Genomic DNA, 20955 nt, shown 5'->3' with positions numbered 1-20955 from the left:
GATGTGACTATCTGCTTTTCACCATGGTTTGGTAAGCCACAATGATGTGGCTCAAAAAATACTGTAATTTATAAATTGTTCGCTTCATAAAAACACAGTAAGCTGAAAGCAAACGAACCACATAATGGTTTATCATTGAATTCTAGAGCTGGAAGAAGCGACTGAAGCCCAACCCCTGCTCCATGGGTGTTTTTCTTCCCTCTGATCCACATGGACGGATTAGCACACTCTTGCCATTTTTAAATACCTCAGCGACCTACAAAACAATTGCTCCAACAACAACCTACAAAACAGCAGATTAACAGGGAATAAGGCAGGCACAACAATCACAAATAGATGCAATACATGTTTTTTACAATATTCTGCATCTATCTCAAAAGTGGAAAGCTTATATGTAATGGCAGGAATCCATTTCTCTCTGAAAAAATATTATCCCCTTAATGACATCAAAGAGACAGCAGCAACAAATCATTTTTGCAACATGACAAATTGGAATTAAGAACTGATTTCACATTCAAGATTTTATTTGTAGTACAAACACATACACCTGTGCCCAGAATGTCCTTCCCAAATAGAACTGACCCATTTTTTAAAAATGACAGGAGAACATTCTTCCACCATTTGACAAAGTGACATTTAAAATAATGGCAAGTGTTTCCAAAAACCTGTCAAAAATCTAACACATGGCTGCTGACGTTTCTGCCAAAGAGATGCTTTCACAGGTCAAACATTTTTCACACAATCAAGTTACTACAAAGAATTAAAAAGATGGCCTTTGAAAAGGTTGATTTGGGAAGGAGGCATTTTGGAAAAAAAACTTTAATGGAGCCATAATCAATAGACTGAAAACACAAAATTATTTTCAGGGCAGGACACTGCCAACATAATTTATTCTTCCCTGATCCTTCCCTGCTAGAGTTTTCAAATATTATTTCTAAAAAAATATGAGCTCATCTTTTGAAAAAATCCTTGCTTGCCAGCTAGTTGGAAGAGAGTAGGAAAATGCATTTCAGATAAAATTCTAGGTGAGGGGTCAAAGTCTATCCTAAACCACCACGCTTCCCCATACACACGTAAATTTCAATAGCATTTGTGCATGTCACTCGACTGAAAAAATACTTCTGCGTAAAGAATTGAGTTGGAAGAGTTGTGTCTGTTTCTTTTTTCTAAGAATCAATGAAAAATATACTGTTAACAAGCCCATTCTCTTTGAATTTTTGTCTGGCGGGAAATAATCAATTATTTTCATTTCATTGCAAGCAGAAATTAGAAACAAAAGTTACATCAGTGGGAATGGAAAAAACTTTAAAAAATAGGCTGGTGAAGAATACATTTCCCTGGATTGCTTTATATGTTTTAGTAAAATCCCAGCAATAATTCTCACCTCCACCCTCCCACCAGATGACTTCCCAGACCGCTGCATAGGTACGTACTGGCTCAATCCGTCAAATGCAAAACACTTGGCAGGTAGCTGCTTAAAGCATTCTTGGCTGTCAATGGTAAAACCCGTGTGCATCAGAGTACTATATCAAAATATTTTACCCTTATTCTAATTTAGAATTTGTTTTGTTCCCCACTAAGAGAAAAAGGACCTCATTTATCCTGCCACCAGATGATATACTTGGAAATCAAAGCCAAACATCAAGGAGCTGACTGGTGTCTATTCACTCCCAAAAGAATAGAAAAGGAAAGGAAATACAGAATCTCTGCCTGGTATTTTATTTGACCCTTCACGGAGGGAAAGTATGAAATACCACCATCTAAATGTGGCCTAGTGGAATTCTACAAATTCTTCCAGTGTCTTGGGGATCTGGTTGTGATAGCTGATATGATAAACCCGCACAGCTCGAGCAGCGAGGCACTTCAGGCTCAGTTTCATTTGAGTCTTCAGGAGTATTTCGGACACACCAGTCGTACTTTTGTCAAGAGGAGTTTTTTTCTGTTTGTTAGTCATATCCGTATGAGCGCCAGCCTCAACCAAGCTAATGATGATAGAATGCAAGGTCAAAAAGTCACTGATGGGCCTGTTGTACTGGACTATGACATGCAATGGAGTATTCCCTTCATTGTCCACAGCATTGACATCAGCACCACAATCCAAAAGGAGTTTGGTGACCAGTGCATTAGGGAAGCTGCAGACGTCATTGGTGTGGAAGTCATCTACGGGGGTACCAGAGTTAACAGCATGATGCAACAAACTAGACCCATCTCGTGTCCTGGGATCCAGGTGGATTAAGTTATAAATCTGTTTATTAATTCGTGACTGTTCCTCATCCCTACACTGGGTTTTGGTTGAGATGCATACCAAGTACAAGAAGGTAAAGATATTGCATTCATAGTTGTCCATGGCTGTGTGAAGCTCAGCCTCTGGAGAGCTTTTGACCCTGGCCATCCCTTGCTCTATCTCCAAGACACTACATCTCAAGACGCTCTCAATGTCCTTGGCTTTCACAGGCTCATTCAAGTGTATCATCTGAGAGAAAACTTGAGCAAATCGGAGAAGGTCCTTGTGGGTATTCCTATTGCCTCTCTGTCGTAAATGCAAAGCATGGAGCCAGAGCTTAATACACTGTTCAAACTGCATGTTATCGGCATAAACAGCACCACGGTAAATAATGGGATGTGACACATCAATATTGTCAGAGCCCAGAATCCGCTCGCGGACAATGAGGCCTTCCATGTGCAGAGCATCGCGATCCTGACGAATGCATTCTAGCTCTTGAGGAGTCTGGCACTCAGTGCGGTTGCCATACGCTTCTATCTGAGGCAGGATGTCCTTCTCTATAATGTTCTCACTATCTCTGTACCGCTCTAGCATGGCTAAATATAAATAATGATAGGTTTTCATTATGTCATAATTTTCTCGGTCATTTGCAAATGAGGCACCCAGAAGCTCCAAAGCTTCGATCCTGCTCTTACGGTCACAGTCAGCATGCGCCAGCAACAGTTCCACCACATCAGCTTTACAGCTCTCGGCAGCTACCTTCAGCGGTGTCATTCCATGGCCATTCACCATCATGGCAGATTTCCACCTCACCAGCTCACGGACAATTTCCAAGTGACCTGCCTCAGCTGCAAAGTGCAATGCTGTAGCGCCACAGTGTGCTTTGGCATTGGGATCAGCATGCTGCTCTAGAAGAAAGCGCACCACATCAACATGGCCCTTGTAAGCAGCAATCATAAGGCAAGTGTTGTCATACTTGTTAGCAATGCTGATGTTGGCATTGTTCTCCACCAGGTACTTGACGATGTCCAGCCTGCCGTCAAAGCAGGCAGCCCGCAGAGGAGTAGAGTTGGTCACAGTAGTGTGGTTAACATTAGCTCCATGGCTTACTAGGAGTTTGACAACTTCAAAGTGGCCAGCCCCAGCTGCACACCACAGTGCTGTGGCCCCGTCAATGACATAACTATGGAAAAAGAAGAGAAAAAAAATTGGTATGCAACTGGCATAGTTTTAGAAAAGGCTTAGAAATAAGTTCATGAGAAATAAGAGATGGAGTTTCTCTGCTCAAAGAGATAATTCAGGAAGAGGAAGAGTGCAAAGGACAGCTACAAAATGAAAGATCAAGAATAGCCCTGAGGATCATGCTTTTGTGTAGGCAAAAAATCAGGGCAGCTATATACAGTAAGTTCTGTATATTGGAGAATACAAGGCTAGTTTAAAAAGTGCAATCTCACAAAACAATGAAACAATCTAATCCATAAAACAGCCAGCATTTATCCGACAGCGGGCAGCAACTACTTGCCAGCCACATTATCAGGCAGTCCACAAGACACAACCACTGCATTCAACAGAGATTCTGAAGAGTACTGTGTCTATTTTGGATTCCTGAAGGATAATAAATGGTCAAAAACATGAGCACATTCCAATATCAGCTGTGGTCCTTAATTATGTGCTCTTCTAAGAAATGCATGTCTCAGGATGGAAGAGACCAAGAAATCTGAAGAAACCTCACCAAAGTTTAAGCACATGCATGCATGAAAAATTCTGAGAAGGAAGGAGACCTCTACTCATCTCAGTAGCTTAAAAGAAGGCTGGCAGTAACTTAGTTACCCTACTCAATTGCCTTGTATAATCTCAGGAAAATTCCATGATATAAACCAGGGAGGACAGATTCATTAATTGAAGGGATATAATGGTATAGCTTTTCATACATTGAAATAAAAGTGACTAGCGAATCCATAAAGAAGAAAATGAAAAGTATCATGCTATCCCATTGAACATAAGTTTATCTCACACACACACACACACACACAAAACATAACCAAGAAGTAGAACTACTGTAGTTTTGCCATTTCACTCTGAGTTCCTGGTTTTTTGTTTATTTGTCTTTGGCAGAATTTGATTGTTTTGGTGTTTTTCATTAATATTTGGTTAGTTAAATAACAACCTAACACATCTGGAATTTGGCATGATTTATCCTCTCAGAAGAGGCAACTATGCCTGAAAGTTATTTCCAGTTCTACCATGAAATAAAATTGATATTGCCAGTTCTCAAAGCAAAAAAAAGTTATGTCACCCTTTCATAGGAGGCCTCACCTTACATTGCTGTCTCACCTTTTCCAGGTAGGGTGGGTGGAGGGAAGCTGCTGGAAGGGAGTTTAAATACAGCAGGCAACATACTGGCACAATGAAGCACTTGGTTTCCAAAGCCAATCAAAGGAAAGAAGAAATGGAGCCTACAAAGTATTTATTCCAGGCTGAGATGAGGACCCTTTTACAGAAGCTATGGCATGGCTTCATCCAAATTTGCTTTGCCTTGATTACTAGGGAATTGTTGGATTTTTTAATATTCTGCAGCTCCTTGGTTTGCCTCTTCTACCCTGTCATGGTTCTGTTGAGTGCAGCAGCTGTTTCACAGGAAACCTTTAGTATTCTCCTCTGAAACTCAGCATGGACTCCCTGCTAGCTGCTTCTAGATACAAGTGACTGTCTGCAAGCTGTATTTCAGGGTCACTCCTGGGAACTAATGTGGTAATAACAGAACTCCTTTATCTAAAAAAGCCTCATTCAAGTTGATCAAATGGGATGGAAACAAAGCAAGTGAACTGTAGCCATAGGCCAGTGTTGTCCAAACTTGGCCACTTTAAGATGAATGGACTTCAACTCCCAGAATTCTGGGAGTTGAAGTCCACTCATCTTAAAGTGGCCAAGCTTGGACAACACTGCCATAGGCTGTACCTGTCTAGTTCCCACAACCCAAGAGAACCTAAAATTCAACTTTGATAGCCCTTCAACTTAGGTGTTTTCAGAGGAAGCTAGTTGGCTTCCTGCCTCCAACTGAGACAATTTCTGCTGTTTAATCTCCTCCCTTCTCAAAACCCCCAAAAAATCTTTGTACTGAGAGATTACAACATAAAATCATTTTCATTTTATCTAATTACATTTTCCAACATAACTTGTCCTATCATACCTAATCCATTTCACTAGGAGCAGAGAGCAACTGGGAAGTCTGGCTGCACATAGGACAGTCTAAGCTCCCCTCCTTGGTGGTATGTCCCACAGCTCTCAGCAACCCAGCTCTTCGGCGATGTCACAAAAAGAAATTATCAAGTAGATTTGGCCCAAAACAGAAAAGGGTAGCCATTGATACAGCAGATATGCACATGGGAAATGCTCAGCATTACATGTTTAAGCAGTCCATGTTTGTCCTTTGGTCTGATATCTTGAAGTGAAATAAAGAATTTCAGCTTCACTGAAACAAGATCTTCTAAACCAGTATAATGTCTGTCTTACTGGAAAGAACAGAGAAAGGAAATTGAAATGCACCCAAAATCTTTCAGATAAGGCCTTTAAGCCATTTTTCCAGTACAGTCCAGCTTTAACCTTAGCAATAGGCTAATTCCCAATAGTTTCCCTCAGGGAATACATAAGGAAACCTCCACACGCTAAAAGATCTTCAAGGCTTCCTCACCTGTGCCCACAATATTCCACCCAAATACAAAAAGAGAGTCTATGTGCAAAGGCTCCATGTGCTTTCCTTTTACAGTCAGCCACAGTAAAAATGTGGGAGGCAACCACAGTGCTTCTTAATGGTGGAGCACCTTTTCTACAAAACAGCACATGAAGTATCTAAGTACTGTTTTTGTATATACGCAAGACGCTGACTTGATTATGACCATGAACAATCCTGTGATCTGGACCTAGGCTAAATAATTTAAGCAAGAGTAAATAGTTAATTTCTCACACCGTTCTTGCCTTCCTTTGTAGCTCTTTAATTTTCCAGCAAACTCCTGCCTCGTAGGAGAGAAAATCATTCCCGGTCCTCACAATAAAAGTGGGTTCAGAGGGAACAAAATGGCAAAAATGCACAGGGATGAGAAATAAGCCAGAGATGGGATGGGATGGCAAATCTTGTGCACATCATCTCCTGTTGCATGCAACTTATCTTAAAGCATCAGTCAGTGAGTCTAATGCCACACTACACCCCTTTTTTAATTATGGTGCACCGCGATTAGAATTACACACGTTGATTTGGGGGAACAGACAAACAGCCTCGTTGGCTGGCCTTCTGGTTCTTCCAGTTGCAGGGCTGGGGAAGACCACTGACTGGCACAGATGCCGTCCAGGTGGGATGAATCCTGCCCCGCTTCACCGTTCAACTTCAGCTAGCCCCCCACGCGCACACACCTGAAGGGCGCGTGCAATGCCCGGCCACGTTCCCTCGCCGGGCGGGGCACCGCTGGCGCGCAGGGGCCCCCGGCCCTTCTCACCTACCCGTCGAAGCGGACGGTGCCGGTCTGCTGCGTCTGCACCCGGTAATGCTCCAGCAGCAGGCGCACCACCTTGGCGTGCCCGTTGCGCGCGGCGATGATGAGGGGGGTGGACCGCTGCCCCCCCTGGTGCGTGACGTGGCCCAGCAGGTAGCGGACGTCGCCCTCGGAGCGGTTGAGCAGCAGGGCGGCCAGGGTCAGCACCCGGCCCTCGCTGGCGGCCTTGTAGACGTAGCCGGCCAGGCTCTCCATGGCCGCCTGCTCCTGCGGGGACCTCCACCGCGCCCCGCCGCCGCCGCCCTCCCCCGCCGGGGCCGGGCCGGGCTCCTCCCGCTCTCCCCCCTCCGTGGCTCCGCAGCGGGGACGGGCATGCGGGCCGACCCCCTTGGGGTCCGGGGGGGCGCCGGCGCTCCTCGTCGTCCCGCCGCTCCCCGCCCCCACCATGCGCGGTCGGTTAGACGGGCCTGCCCTCGGGGGCCCCGGGCCCCATGGCCGGCGGCGGCCTCGCCTCCCGGGTATCGCTCCGCCAGGGAAGGGACTCTCGGGGCGCAGGCCCCCTGGAAGGGCCGGGGCGCCCGTCCTACCCCGCCGGGCGCGGTCCCGGAGGAGCCCCGAGGAGGGCGGGCGAAGCCGGCGGTAGCGGCGCCAGAAAGACCTGCGAAGGGCCGAGCCGGGGAGGCCTTTCCGGAGCGCCCAGGAAGGAGGACGGGAGGCTTCCGAGCATTACTACGGGTGCCCGGAAGGGTCGCGGCGCGCCGCTCGTCACTGCGGTGGGGCGGGATTGGTGACTACGGAGCGTCGGATGCGCCCTTTCAGGCGTCCGATCGGCGTCGCGTTGCTGGCGTCCCCGCGTGGCCTCGGAAGCGGAAGTAGCCGGCCAGTCCTGAGCGAAGCCAGTCCGTCCCGGAAATCGCTGCTCAGGCGAAATGAGTTCCGGGGCCTGAGGAGTCCCGGCTGCTGAGCGGCGGAGCGGATGCAGAGTCGAAGGCGGGCGTGCAGGCGTCTCTGTTCCTGCAGGGGGGCGACGTGGATGCAGCAACTGACATGCTGGGCTCTCCGCACGTGCTAAGCCATGGCTTGTGTATATTAAACCACCATCCTTTGGTTACAAGCCACAATGAGCGGGGCCCAGTGGTTTCGGTTGGTTTGTTTTGGGCTTGGCGTGTGGCACAAGCTCAGCCATCAAATCTTTTTTCAGGCTCTCGATGGACTTCCCAGCCTTTTGGGGCGTGACAAAGGCTCTTCCTCCAGTCCTGCAGCTGGTGGAAAACGAGGCCAGCATAAGACCCGCTGCACCTGTTGCAATCCCCGACCTGCCACCAGGATGAGGTGTGCAAACAGCACCCTCCTTTCCTTGGTCCAAGCACATCGAGGGAGAACTTGGTGGCTTTGCTTCCTTCCCTCCAGCCGGCAGGAAAAGAGGCACTGGGAATTCTCCTGAATATGGGGAGGAGGAGGCGGGTTTTGACGGCCGGCTGGCTGGCTAGACCAGCAGGTTTAGTCGTCTGCCAAAAGTCACTCCAGAAGACTGGGATAAGATTTGGCAAAAGAGCCATGCCTCGTTGGGGTGGTGGGGCCCGAACGATGGACGGTTCATTAATCGGACTCCTTGGCTACGTGGTACACGTGCAGCCTGTTTTGTTCACTCGACAAACATAACCAACTCTGGCCTATGAGTGTAATAAACTCTATGTCCTAAATGTAATTGTTTGGCCATATGATACAGGGATGTGTAGTTTACCTCTAGCGCAAGAATCTAAAAGCTCCATCTAAAGAGGATGCAAAAATGTGAAAGTTAGAGAAAAGCCCCCAGCAGGTGAATTCTGAGGCCCCAGTGGAATTTCCTATGTTGCACTGAAACTCTTCAACAATTGCCACCTGTTGTGTGGGCTGCCCCTTCAACAGATGGTCTTTTGGTGGAAGCAGGGAGCAGCAGCATCACTCTTCCCTGCCTCTTGCTAGAGCCACCTGTAACTTGCTCCGGAGGCCTTCAGGGCACCCAACGTTTGTCCTGTTTAGTCATTTGTAGAACCAGCTGCCTCATTAATGTGATCTTGCTAATTGGACCTGAGGCCTGTTTGCTGCAATTGTTCTGTACTGGTTTCAGTAACAAAATGAATAGTTAATTCAGAGTCATGCAACTGGAGATGTTGCCACCTGTAGAAATAATACTAGGCCGATTTCATGTATTATGTATGGACCTGATTCAACCATGAGACTCTTTCCACAGCCTGCACCAAAGAGGCAGCAGCACAGACTTGTGATTCTCCACTGCAAATAATCATATTTCCACATGTTCTTCCCACATCCCACATGATTCTTGATAGACTTTACCCCTAATCTCCCAGGATAGATTATCTGAATGTGGTAATTCATGAGCAATGCAAGGCATCAGATCAACTCTTCAAATGTTCAGGCTGGCAGGCAGAGATGTTATGTCACAAGAGCAGGATGGAGAGGATTTTTTTACCCTTGTTTTTAATCAACTGAGGTTACAGCTTCCCATTGCCTAAATATGATCATAAGTTGGATTGCTTCAGTTCAGGAGTGGGTGTGAGCAAATTGTTGCTGTGTATTGTGATTTGTGCAATTCTCAGTGTATTTACTTGGAAATAAGACTTGGCATAGTGGGATTAACTCCCTCTCAAAAGCAAGCACAAGACATACAATTGAAGCCTCTACCCTTCGTAATCTGCTATATGCGTAGGCTAGAATCAGCCACTTTGTTCCAGATTTCATTACTGCCAGCAGCAGAGTATTTGAATGTGAAAGTAGCCAATATACTGTCAGATCATTCCTGTTTGGGATGCTCCTGTTTGGTTCATCATGTTTGCATCACTTGGGAACAAGATTTGAGTCAGAAGGGAGGTGGGACCACAAATTGCTGCTGAGAACTACCATAAAAATGAGAGGGATGTAGAAGACTGGTTGAAAACTCCTGGTCACTGGATCAGAGTTTAGATGGTACCAGTCTTAGTTTACTAATAAGGCTCTTGTGCTATTAATGACATATGAATACAGAGAAGGTGAAGGTTTTTCCCCTGCTTATTTTCTCACCAAAAAACTCCTTCATGCCTAACTGAATCTGGGGGGGGGGGGGGGAATACAGTAAAATACAGGCAAAGGAGAGAAATTGCCTACAGAAATTGCTTGCTTTTTTTCTCCCCCTGCCCTTGCAGAGAGATTGGAGAGAAAGAGATTTCAAAAGAGTGAGCTGTTTGCTCTTCTATACATCGAAACCAATGTGATTGCGCAAGCAGCAGGGTCAGGCAAAGGAGAGATTGCCTACAGAAATTGCTTGCTTTTTTTTCCCCTCTCCCTCACAGAGCAGAGAGATTGGAGAGGAAGGGATTTCAAGAGAGTAAGCTGTTTGCATAGTGCACCCACAGCTCCCAGCCCCAGGCTGCAGCACCATCGTGTTGCTTTTGACTTGTACAAGACAATAAGCAGGCAGTCAAGCATTCCAAAGGGCAGGGGAGTGGTTAGGAAGGAAGCAAACAAAAGCCGAAGGTGTGAAACTGAGCAGTCTTGTCTCTTTCCAGCAGGAAAGCAGTCGTGGTCAATTGATTTCCCACTTAGCGACCACTTTGCTTACCTGCAGGTTGCAGGTCCCAATTAGGGTCATTAAGCAAAGACTACCTGTATACAATTTGGCGCCTGATGTAATCTTGGTGTTTCCTATGCAAACCTACCCCTTCCTTGTTTTTCCTCTTACTACTGAAATAGCCAAAAATTCCTTTTTATGGATTTTAAGTTCCTAAGTTTCTCATGACTTTTAGTGTTTCTGACTTCCTTTCTGCAGATATTAATTACTCGTTGGTATATCTCTCTGGTGATTTCACCCATTTTCTATTTCATATAACATGTCCCTTTTAATTTATAGCTCAGTCAAAAGCTTCATGTGCACCCATAGTGGTTTCCTAAGCTGCTCCCCCCACTTTTCTTCCTATTGAACGGTGTGGAATTGTACTTTCAGTTTCTTATTTTTGAGAAGTTCCTATCCTTCCCGCACTCCCTTTGTGGATTTCTGTCCATGACATCAGACCTACTGCATAGCTCAGCTTCTTGAAACTGTCTCTCTGGAAATCTACACGCTCCAATTTTTATTTTTCTAGTATTTTAAACTCTACCATGATGTGGTTATCAAAGCTGTCTTGCTTTTACCTCTTCAACCAGTTCTTTATTGGCTAGGATCAGATCTAGAAGAGCCAATCCCCTTGTATTTTTTCAGCCTTCTGGAAAATGACACAATCAGCAAGACCATGGAAAACTGGATGAGATGGTTTTCCAACAGATATCCAGGTAGTTGAAGTCTTCCATTACTACAATGTCCCCCTCTCCTCGTACAGATAGCTCTGCAAGAACCAGTCTCTCCTGTAGCCCAAGCAAACGGCCAAGAGGGGTAATTTCTAGGGATAGATGGGAGAGGATGTGCCACAGTAGCCTGCACTGACCAATTAGGGATGGGTTGCTGACCATATCAGCACCCATATCTTCAATTAAGTGTGCTACATCTTATCCATGGCAGAGATTTTGTTGAGAGAACAGGTAAAAAACCCAATTCAAATCTCTGAATATCTAAAAACAGCTAAACTGCCTTGACTGTGAGCTGAGGATACGATGAAAACAATGACATAAAAAGGTGTAAAATGGCATAAAAAAGGATATAGGACAAACTCATGCCATGGTTAAAGGGAATAAGGATGAGCCCCAAAGAGGCTCATGGATTGTGTTGGAATAAGGAGGAAAATGTTTAACACCCAGACAGCTAGGGGCAACTTAAGTTTCTCATTCATGAGTTGGGGATGAGATAAAAACATGAGGATACGGCAGGAAAAAACATGCTGCCAGGGCCAGTTCCCCTGTTAGGTGCACATGGGAAAGGGCCTTACAAGAACCAGACTGTAAATGGGAGAGAGGCATTCCTTCCTGTGTGAAAGAGAAGGCAGCAATGTTTCCTCTACGGCCTTCTCCGTGTGCACCTAACCGTGGCACAAACCCGCCCCCACAAACTCTTCTTCTGCCAGGTCCTCCTGACACCCCCTTCATCACCCCCCAGCATCCTCAGCTGTTCCGCCGTTGAGGCAATCTTATTTCAGCAGGCAGCAATTCGACACACTTCGCTGACCTTTTGGCTGGTGTCATAATCAGGTGACCTCTCCCCCCCCCGGAAGGGATCAGCCTGGCACCTATTGCCATTTTTGGAGGACCACCCTCCCTCCTGTTGAGGATTAGCGAGAGAGCCGCATTTTTTCAAACCGCCCCTCCCGGCGCCTGCAGGTCCTTGAGCTGATCCCCAGCTCGGGAATCTGGATCTGCCCAAACTGACACCGGCTGGCGCCGTTCCGCAGGCGCCCCCCCTGCGCGCCCCCCTCCCCCCTTGGACCACCTCCAGGGAGAGCGCCGCGGCCGCCCGCGCAGCACCCACGGAACACCTGCGCGGCGGGAGGACGAGCCTCGGCAGATGGCGGAGCCGCCCAGCCAGCCAGCCAGCCAGCCAGCCGCCCGCCCGGGCCCTGCCCGTCTTAAGGCCTTGCTGGCTGGCGCGGTCTGGGCGGAGAGGAGGCGACGGGCCCGGGGACTCGCGGCCCCTGCCCTGAGGGAGCGGCGGACGGGCCCCGCGGCCGCCACCGTCGCTGGGCAAGGCGGGGCCGCCGGGGCAGCGCAGCGCACCTCCTGCCGGCTCGCGCGCCGCGAGACCGGCGCCCTCCCCGCCGGAGCGACCCTCCGGCGGCCTAACCCGGCGGCGGCGATGCGCGGCGAGCGCCGCCCGCGGGAGCGCGAGCCCTCCGCCGGCGCCCCGCGGCCCCCGGCATCGCGGAGGAGGCGCCCCCCGGCCGGCCGCAGGTGCTCCGTCTCCGCGTAAGCGCGCCCCGAGCCGCGCTCCCCTCCGGGCTGCAGCCGGCGCCGCCCGGACAGCGCAGCCGCGCCTGCCCCGGAGCCCGCGGCTCCCGGCTCCGCGCCGGCGCCGGCGCTGGCGCTGGCTCGGGCCCTCCCCGGGCCGCAGCTGGGAGGGAGCGAGGGAGCGAGCCAGGGTGCCAGCGCGCCCGCCCCTGCCAGCCAGCGAGCAAGCGCGGCTCCTCCGCCAGGGCGCGGCGAGCGCCGCCAGCGCCGAGGAGGGGCCCGCGGCCGAGCAGCCTCCGCCGCGCGGATGCGGGGCTCGTGGGCGCGCAGGCGGCAGGCGGCCGCGGGCTCTCCGCCGCCGCTGCCAGGCAGGTGAGCGCCGCTTCCCCGGGAGCGCAGCCGGGCCCCGGGCGCCTCGCCGGCCTCTCCGGGCGCGCGTCCCGCCCAGCCCAGCCCAGCCCGCGGGGCAGCGCGGGGACCCCCGCCGCCCCTCCTCCCCGGCCGCGGCCCGAGGGGGCGGCTCGGGCTGGGCGCTCCGCTGAGCCCGCGCGCGCCTCGCGCGCAACGCGGGTCTCCGGGGGTCTCCCGCCTCGTTTAGGAAACGCCGGGCAGATTTCCGGGATCGCGTAAACCCGCGGCGGGCACTGCCCTGCCCTGCCCTGCCCCTGCCCCCCGGCGGGGCACCGGGACTCTGTTCGGCAGCTTACGGCCACCGGAGCCGCGTGCCCGGCTTTCTGGGCGCGGCTGTTCCAAGCTAACCCAGGTTTTGTGGGACCCGGAATCAGGTTTTGTCAGTCACTTGTAAGGACCAAGGGGTCACCTGGATCGCCCACTCTCACCCCTCTTATTCGGAGGTTGAAGGGGAGAGCCCGGCTGGTCTGGGGCAGCAGAACAGGGAGCCTGGCAGCGCCTTCTCCGGGTAACAAAAAGCTTCTGCCTTTGGATGAAATCGGTTAGTCTGAAAGGTGCTGCCCGACTCCTGATGTTTTTTTTGCCTTCTTATTTTAGGCATTCCTGGGTTTAAAGAGATGGCAAGGGCTCCTTCGGACAGGGTTCCTCAACTTTAAGATGGGTGGACTTCAACTCCCAGAATTCCCCAGCCAGCTATGCTGGCTGGGGAATTCTGGGAGTTGAAGTCCACCCATCTTTAAAGTTGCTGAGGTTGAGGAACCCTGCCTTAGGAGGAAGGAAGCTACCTGTAGGCGCAGTATTAAAACATACTTGAATCGCTTTTTGAGACAAAGATGGGCCTTGACTTAATGAGCGCTCCCCAAGACCCTTGTGGGGCCTTAGGGTCAGGCAGGGGTGTCCACAGGGTATGGTAAAAATAACATCAAGTATGGCCATTTTGGCGCAACGCACCCAAAAACGTGTGGAGCTTCCGTCACGCTCCCACAGCTGCCGTCTGACTTCTTTTTATCATCTCCTGCGGACGCCCCTGAGGAGAGGTGAGCCTGCGGTAGCCAGATGTTGGTGACCTGCATTCTCGGATGCACCCAGCCGTGCCAAGTTCCAGTTCACAGAGAACCATTAAGTCTTGTCCAAACAGATGTGGAGGCTGCTGGCTTTGCCCTGCTGCCTTGAACGGTGATGGGGTAGAAACGCAGCTTTTGCGCAAGGGGTGGGCCCATGTTCTGACCTTACATCAGTTGCCATCCTGCTTTCGCTCACAGGCATGGAGCAGCCCCCAAGGACGACGTTTGCAGGAATTCCTGCTTCCATTTTGACTTGTGGTTTTATTTCACTCTGCAAAACTGGCTCCTGGACTTTGGCCGGCCCATCGCCATGGTGAGTACCCCTGGGGTGAGGTTGGTTGCTCACTGGTAGTTGCTAGGGGTCCAGGTGAGGTAGAGGAGTCACGGATGAAGATGCTGGGGGACAGAAAAATGAGGATTCTTTCCCAGATGTTCTGGCGTTAGGGCCCTGCCAGCCAGTGGGCAAGCGTGGCTCCTCTGCCAGTGTTTGGGCGGCACTGTGAGCTTCTGCCCTCAGGAGTTCTGGGATGTTCTGGGGCAGCGCTTCCCATGTCTGTATTCTTGAATCCAGCTTGCATGACTCCTGCCTGCTGGAGCTAACGGCAGCTGAGAACAGGACCACAAATCCCTTAACAATAATTTGCAATTGGGCTGCTCTGGAAGTGAGCTTCTGCCTGCAGACACTAGGTGCCTTGCACCTGGCCATGGCACACACCTACCTGGGCACTATTTGTCCCTCCCATCTCCGTGAGGCAGCCTTCATCTCATCTCCAGCTCACCAGTGAGACGGACTGAAACTGACTTAGCTGTCTTGCTACTAAAATAGCGCTTTCCTTTGTCCTCTGTTATCCAGGAGGGAAAACAAGGGACCGCAGTGCCCAGGACCAGGCAAGATGGAGGCAGTGGAGGGGCTGGGTGTGTGGGGAGCCAGTTTCATGCCAGGAGAGTTTTCTGCCGAGTCCAAGATGGTTGGAGGGCACTTCAGTCTGGCACTTTCACTTCGGGGAAAGGCTGTTTCTCTTGGACCTCCAGCATGGCTTCTTGCTCCATTCTCATTTTAAAAGGTTTTAACTTGAAAGAAAATGAAAAGCGAAGATAACATCCTGCAAAGCTTCCAGAATCATCTTATTTCCAAGAAAACCCTAGATGTAGATCAAGAACTATTCACTTTAGGCCTGGTCTTTTTATCCTCAGGTGCCATTCTCGTTCACTTGGACGAGGAACATAAATAGCAAAGCCCCTGAACACGCACTGGGGATGAGGTCAGAACTGCATGTTATACTGTCCTACAAGTATGTAAATATGCCGGTGGACATGAGTGTAGGGATGGTGGTCCTTTATCTTTCAGTGGTCCTTTATCTTTCAGTTTTCATCTGCAAATCATCCTCCCTGTCTTGTATGCATTTTGTAAGGAAGATTTGGGATCAGGATGTTTGCACTGCTCTCAAATTAATTTTTCTTGGCTTTTGACATTCCCTCCCTCCTTCCCTCCATCACTCTCTCTCACACACACACACACACAAATCAGCAGGCAAAGATGGCTTTTATAGCCAAGCTTGACCAAAGTCTGCAGCAGAAAGACCACCGCTAATGATGCAATGGCGCCCACCCCCTCTTTGGCTTGCTTGCTTTTTCGTGTCTCCTCTCTGCAGATTGTGCTCCCACTGGAATGGTTTCCCCTGAATAGGCCGAGCGTCGGAGATTATTTCCATATGGCCTACAATGTGATCACACCCTTTCTTCTTCTGAAGGTAAAATCGTTGCTGGATTCTTTGGGGTCTTTTTGCATAAGTTCATCTAGATAAACACATCATTGCTTCAACTTTTTTTTATTTTCAGAATCTTAGATTTGGGGGCATGGGGGGCGGGAGGCCAACTGGTGGGAGTAGTGAACTGTCAGGTCCAAGGTGAATTGGACAGGATAATTCCCTGTCTGGAACTCACATGTTGTGATGTCCTAGTGCAGTGTTGTCCAAAGTTGGCCACTTTAAGATGAGTGGACTTCAACTCCCAGAATTCCCCAGCCAGCATGGCTGGCTGGGGAATTCTGGGAGTTGAAGTCCACTCATCTTAAAGTGGCCAACTTTGGACAACACTGTCCTAGTGGATCCAGCTCCAGTTTGCAAGATAGTTGTGCTTTATTGTAGTGTCTATTTATTCTTGGCCAGTTTTGTCACCAGCATTTGAAAAAAATGGGTAAGATTAAAATATCTGAAGCTAATGATGGGTGCTAGATATTCCACCCGGGTTGCCGTCTCCCTGTGTTGGAATCAGGGTTAAGAGCGCTCCATAAGCAGAAAGGAGGCCTTTGGGAGGTGCCTTCTTGCAGGATGCAGACTAGCATATGTCCACAGATAGCTTGGACTACAGACCCCATCACCCTGATGGCTGAGGGCGATTGACGTTGCCAGCTGATCATTCCAAGGAGGCCCAGCCAATCAAGGGTGCTGGAGGCGCAAGTTCTTTCCAGTCCCAGAGGCAAGGAAGTTAAGCAGCCTCTGAGCCTTAGCTGATTCATACTGATGGCGTTTATAAACTGACCTAGGCCTAAAGTTCATAGGGGAATTCACAACAAGAAATAAAGTTTACTTTATATGTTTATATTCAGGGGTAACCAGCTTGCCATACAACTGCTGCGAAGAGTAAAATTGCTTGAAGTTGAGGCAGGTTACAAAAACAATGAAGAGGCCAGATAGCCAGAATGCTGGGTATTTTAAAACCTGGGGGGCGGGGGGGACTCTGCCCTCCGATCCTCCCTGAGGCTTGAGTCAAAGCGGGGGTGCCTCGTTTGATGACAGAAATGTTTCCTGGCAAGCGTAAAACTGCCTGGCACAGTGTCTTTTCCAAGGATTAAGGAGCAAGGAATCCATGCCTTGCCATCCCAGTGCCCATCATTTGGGCAGAGCTGCACTGCTGCGTTCGTGGGGCCTCAGAGGGAGCTCTCGGCAGCAGGGCTGCTCTGATTTAGGCGCTGGGAAGGTGTTCTCCCTCCCAGCCAGACTGGGCAACCCCCAGGCTGTCCGGGGACCCCAGTTGTCTTTTTAAGCAAAGGTAGAGAGAGGCTGGTTCTCACGAGGGGAGCAAGTGCCATGATTTTCTTCCCAAATGTTTGGAAATTGCGTTGGAACGGTGTTTTGCTGCTGGAGTTAGTCCACAGGGACTAAGCCCCACACCTGTACTTTGAATAGCTTTCTTTTCCGCTCCTCAACTTGAACTCTAGGAACCGCTGCGCTTTTACTTTGCGCTCTTTCCTACAACTTGTGGGCCAGGACTCCCTTTTAATACAGATGTTGGGGGGTTTGCAGTATTTCTGAGTGCTCCTGGGAACAACATCCTCATCCCTTGGATGAATGGGCAACTTTTCAGGGGATGTAGCTGAGTCAGGCCTTTTTTAGCTGGTTTTCATCTTCCTGACTAATCCAAGACAGTAAATTTCCCTGCTATGCAAAGGACAGTTGAATGAGGCATGGAATAAAATCTAGGAGGGAGAAGGCTTTTAACAGAGAGATCCGTCCCTTAAGGAAAATAAAGGAACAAGTGATTCAAGTAGTATTGATTGAGATGCGACAACGAAACACCTGCTGGTAGATCTCCGCTGCAAATAAGGATCCTCCCTTTAGGCTTGCCTCCACTGCTTCATCCCCACCTGGATTCCTTCTGCTCTTATGTTCGTTATAAAAAGAGGAGGAGGAGGAGGAGGAGGAGGAGCCACCAACTTCCAGTGAGGAGTTCTGCTAAACTACTAAAAGCCTGGTTTGCAGCTGGCTGTGCTGGAGTGAGAGTTATGTCCTCTGTGCCCCTCGTGGCATGACTTGGGAACATGTGTTGCCGATCTTTTGACAAAAGCGAAGGGCAGCAGTGGGGCTGAATCTGGCTGGTGGAGCTCTGGGGCAGCCTTGGGTCTGTTGCTCATTCCCATTAAGGAGGCTGTTAGCAAAACAGGCACCTGGCTGAAGAAGGAAGGGGGCCGCAGAGACCTTCCTCTGTTCTGCATTGGTGGGAAGGGGGGGATGCTGCTCTCTCTAAGGAGGGGAACAGGGCCCTTTTCCTCCTCTGAGGCGGGCAGATTGATGCACACGTACTTCAGTGGGAGAATTCGTTTCAGGAGGAAACTGTTCGCCTTTTTTTCTGGGAGTTGGATTCCTCTTAGGAAAGGGAGAGAAGATGTCCAGCTTTTGCTTGATGGAATTTGGGAGGGGCTGAAGGGGCACAAAACCTGCCTTTGCTCCCCAGCCTCAGACGTGTGGCTTTGTGTCGCAGCTGATGGAGCGGTCTCCCAAGACCCTTCCCCGATCCATGGTGTATATCTGCATCATCGTGTTCGTCATGGGGGCCAGCATCCACCTGGTGGGCGACTCTGTCAATCACCGACTGATCTTCAGCGGCTACCAGCTCCACCTGTCCGTCCGGGAGAACCCGATCATCAAAAATCTCAAGCCGGAGACCCTGGTGAGAGAGGCTGGTTCGCTCTGTGATCCTGACCCTGCTTGTCTGTCTTTTTATTTTATTTATATCATTTACATGGCTGCCCATCTCACACAAGTGATTCTGGGCAGCTTACAGGATGAAAATCAAACAACCCTCCCAGATGTAACCCCCCTGGGGCCCGATAGACACTTAACTAACCAACCCCCATACTCATCTTCCTCCTGGCCCAAATGCCTCTGAGCTGGACCCCTTCCCTGCCTGGACTCTTCCGTTTCTTCCTTTCCAGATCGATTCCTTTGAATTGCTATACTACTACGACGAGCATCTGGGCCACTCGATGTGGTGAGTGAACGGCTGTGTTTGGAGCCGGTTCCCCATCCCTGTTGCTGCAGAATAAACGGGGCCTGATCTGGTCCTGCCAGCTGAGATGGTGCAAGAGATGGGCAGTTGGGCATCGCGAAAGACACTGGCATTTGCTGGGGGTGGGCATCCCAAGGCCAGCCTGCAAGCCCAGCTCCTTTTGGTGTCTCCCTTGGCGTTCCCATGGATTGTGCCATTCATTGTGTTAAACCTCCTTTAGGGTTAGTTCATCTCATTTACCTCTCTAAAAGATCTCTCACCGGTCCCCCAGGGGCAAAATATTCACCCCCTTTCCAAGAACACCAAGCCACACGTACATCTACTCTGAAAAAAAGAGAAACGGCCCCCAGCCAGAAAAACCTCATCCATTCCTGAGCCTGAAGTCTTGGGATTTAATCTGGAATCCTTTTCTTCACATCTGAAATATTGGTCTGGCTCCCTTGTTTTCATGCGTTTGATTTGTTATGATACGGTATCTTTGAGGGTTTTGTGCCACTTGATGCCCTGGTCTCCGTGGGCGGATTGGAAATACATTTAATAAAGACATTAATATAAATAAGTTTTATCAACCACAGTTGGTTCCCAAACTCGTCCTCACCACTTGGCACCTTTCCCCTTTTACAAGATTTTAATTAAACCAGAATTAGTCTGCATCCTCCTGTATTCCTGTTCATGCTCACCCCGCTGCAGAGATGACTGTTGGGGGAAACTTTCCACCAAGCAGGCCCTCACCTGCCCGCGCCCAAATTTCGTGCTGGCCAAGCTCACCCTGAAATCCAGCAGCGCCCAACAGTTTTGGTCTCAGGAAGCCACCCCCAAAGGCTTGAGGATGTCATGCTGGCGGGCAGGGAGAACTGTGAGGGGAAGTGAGAATAGGGTTAGGATTACTCTGGGTTGGCAGGATTCCTGTTCTGGCTTAAATGCCCAGCCAGACTGGCAGGGAGATTTCTGAGGGGTCAAGATGGGGAGGTGTTTTTCCCAAAGTGAAAAAGACGTGGCTGTCTCACGGCTTGCTTACTCCCTAAGAACTTTAGATACCCAAGGACGTGGACGCTGAGGGCATGAAAAGAAGCCAGGTGGCGTCTTTATTGGGCCCAGGGAAAAGAGTGTGAGGGCTTCCACGTTCTCCAGAACCTCTTCTTCAGCCTATTAAGCAGCTACTTTGCCCGCTCACCAAGCCAGAAGAGCTGAAACACTGCAGCTCAAATGGCAGGAAGCCCTGTTCTGCCTGGCCACTTGCCACCTCTTGCAATTTTGTTCTTTTCACAGGTACATCCCCTTCTTTCTCATCCTGTGCATATATTTTTCTGGCTGTTTCATACCCCGTAAAGAACAACAGCCAAGAATGCCTGTGGCTGCTTTACTCCTCATCGGGCCCAGTAGTCTCTATTACTGGTAAGTGAGCCAAGGTGGGCTTGAGAAGGCAAGGATCTACTTGTGAAGCGGTTGGCATCTCAGGGGTCAGGCAGTTGCTGTTCAAAGTATTTCAAGTAACATGTTTTAACCAGGACTCGGGTCTAATCTTTTAAGTGTCGGAGTGGTGGTTATATTGATCCCCTGCAAGGGTGAAATGCCATGAAAGGGTTTGGTTGCTGGGATTCCTCTTTCTCCAGGCAAATGTCCACAATATGGATGGCCAACATGACCTGCTGACCGTTTTATAACTCTGATGCAGCTGCTCTGGTGGTGAAGTAGCTTCCTTCACATACGAGTCAAGAAATGGAGTACAGGTTTACAACATTTGCATAGAATATAGCTGCACCAAAATTTGGGTTATTCAAGAATGCTGTTAGAGGTATCTCCTCTCTTGGCAGCACAGTGCCTTAATTTTGCCACGTCACACAGGTCCAACGTACTGACTTCTTCCACATGGAGGAAGCTGTTGGGCTGGCTTTGTAGGCTATATCAGCTGCAACCCAAGCCACAGATGAGTGGCTGCCAGGCACATTTGCAGATAAACCGACTTTTGCTTCAGTCATAGAATCATAAGGTTGGAAGATTTTCTTGGAGGTCTTCTGGCCCAACCACCTGCACAAGGAAGGAATCCTAAGACCATTCCAGACAAATAGCTGTCCAACCTTTCTTTAAACCTGCCAGTGATGGACCATTCACAACTCCAGAGGGCAGGCTGTTC

The 20955-nt window shown here is 49.7% G+C and overlaps 2 protein-coding genes across 8 annotated transcripts in view; one reads left to right on the top strand and one right to left on the bottom strand.

Annotated features, from left to right (window-relative positions):
- Positions 1–1703: 1703 nt before the first annotated feature.
- FEM1B (fem-1 homolog B) lies at positions 1704–9381 on the bottom strand. The gene is made up of 2 exons (XM_088139235.1): positions 6719–9381; positions 1704–3407 (listed from the first exon to the last, which is right to left on the bottom strand). Exons 1-2 carry the CDS (start codon positions 7156–7158, stop codon positions 1772–1774), a joined length of 2076 nt encoding a protein of 691 aa, XP_087995361.1. The 5' UTR covers positions 7159–9381; the 3' UTR covers positions 1704–1771.
- A 2549-nt stretch (positions 9382–11930) lies between these two features.
- Positions 11931–20955, top strand: part of CLN6 (CLN6 transmembrane ER protein) — a 16154-nt gene continuing 7129 nt past the window's right edge. For 2 of the 7 annotated variants that reach the window (XM_088139238.1, XM_088139237.1), the window contains exons 1-6: positions 11931–12576; positions 14232–14346; positions 15686–15784; positions 18294–18482; positions 18748–18803; positions 20091–20216. In XM_088139238.1, the coding sequence (XP_087995364.1) occupies positions 12179–12576; positions 14232–14346; positions 15686–15784; positions 18294–18482; positions 18748–18803; positions 20091–20216 (983 nt within the window). In that variant the 5' untranslated portion in view covers positions 11931–12178. Of the gene's footprint in view, positions 12577–12605; positions 12931–12985; positions 13524–14231; positions 14347–15685; positions 15785–18293; positions 18483–18747; positions 18804–20090; positions 20217–20955 lie in introns of those variants that run through there. The other 5 variants (XM_088139239.1, XM_088139236.1, XM_088139240.1 and 2 more) reach the window with 5 other exon arrangements.

This window comes from Python bivittatus, unplaced genomic scaffold, assembly GCF_059951505.1.
Source record: "Python bivittatus isolate LINGU-HERP-01145 unplaced genomic scaffold, Pbiv_v1 ctg000210_np1212, whole genome shotgun sequence".
In the NCBI taxonomy this organism is placed as follows: Eukaryota; Metazoa; Chordata; class Lepidosauria; order Squamata; family Pythonidae; genus Python; species Python bivittatus.
Note: the sequence above shows the minus strand (reverse complement) of the source record. Positions and strands in the feature narration are given on the sequence as shown.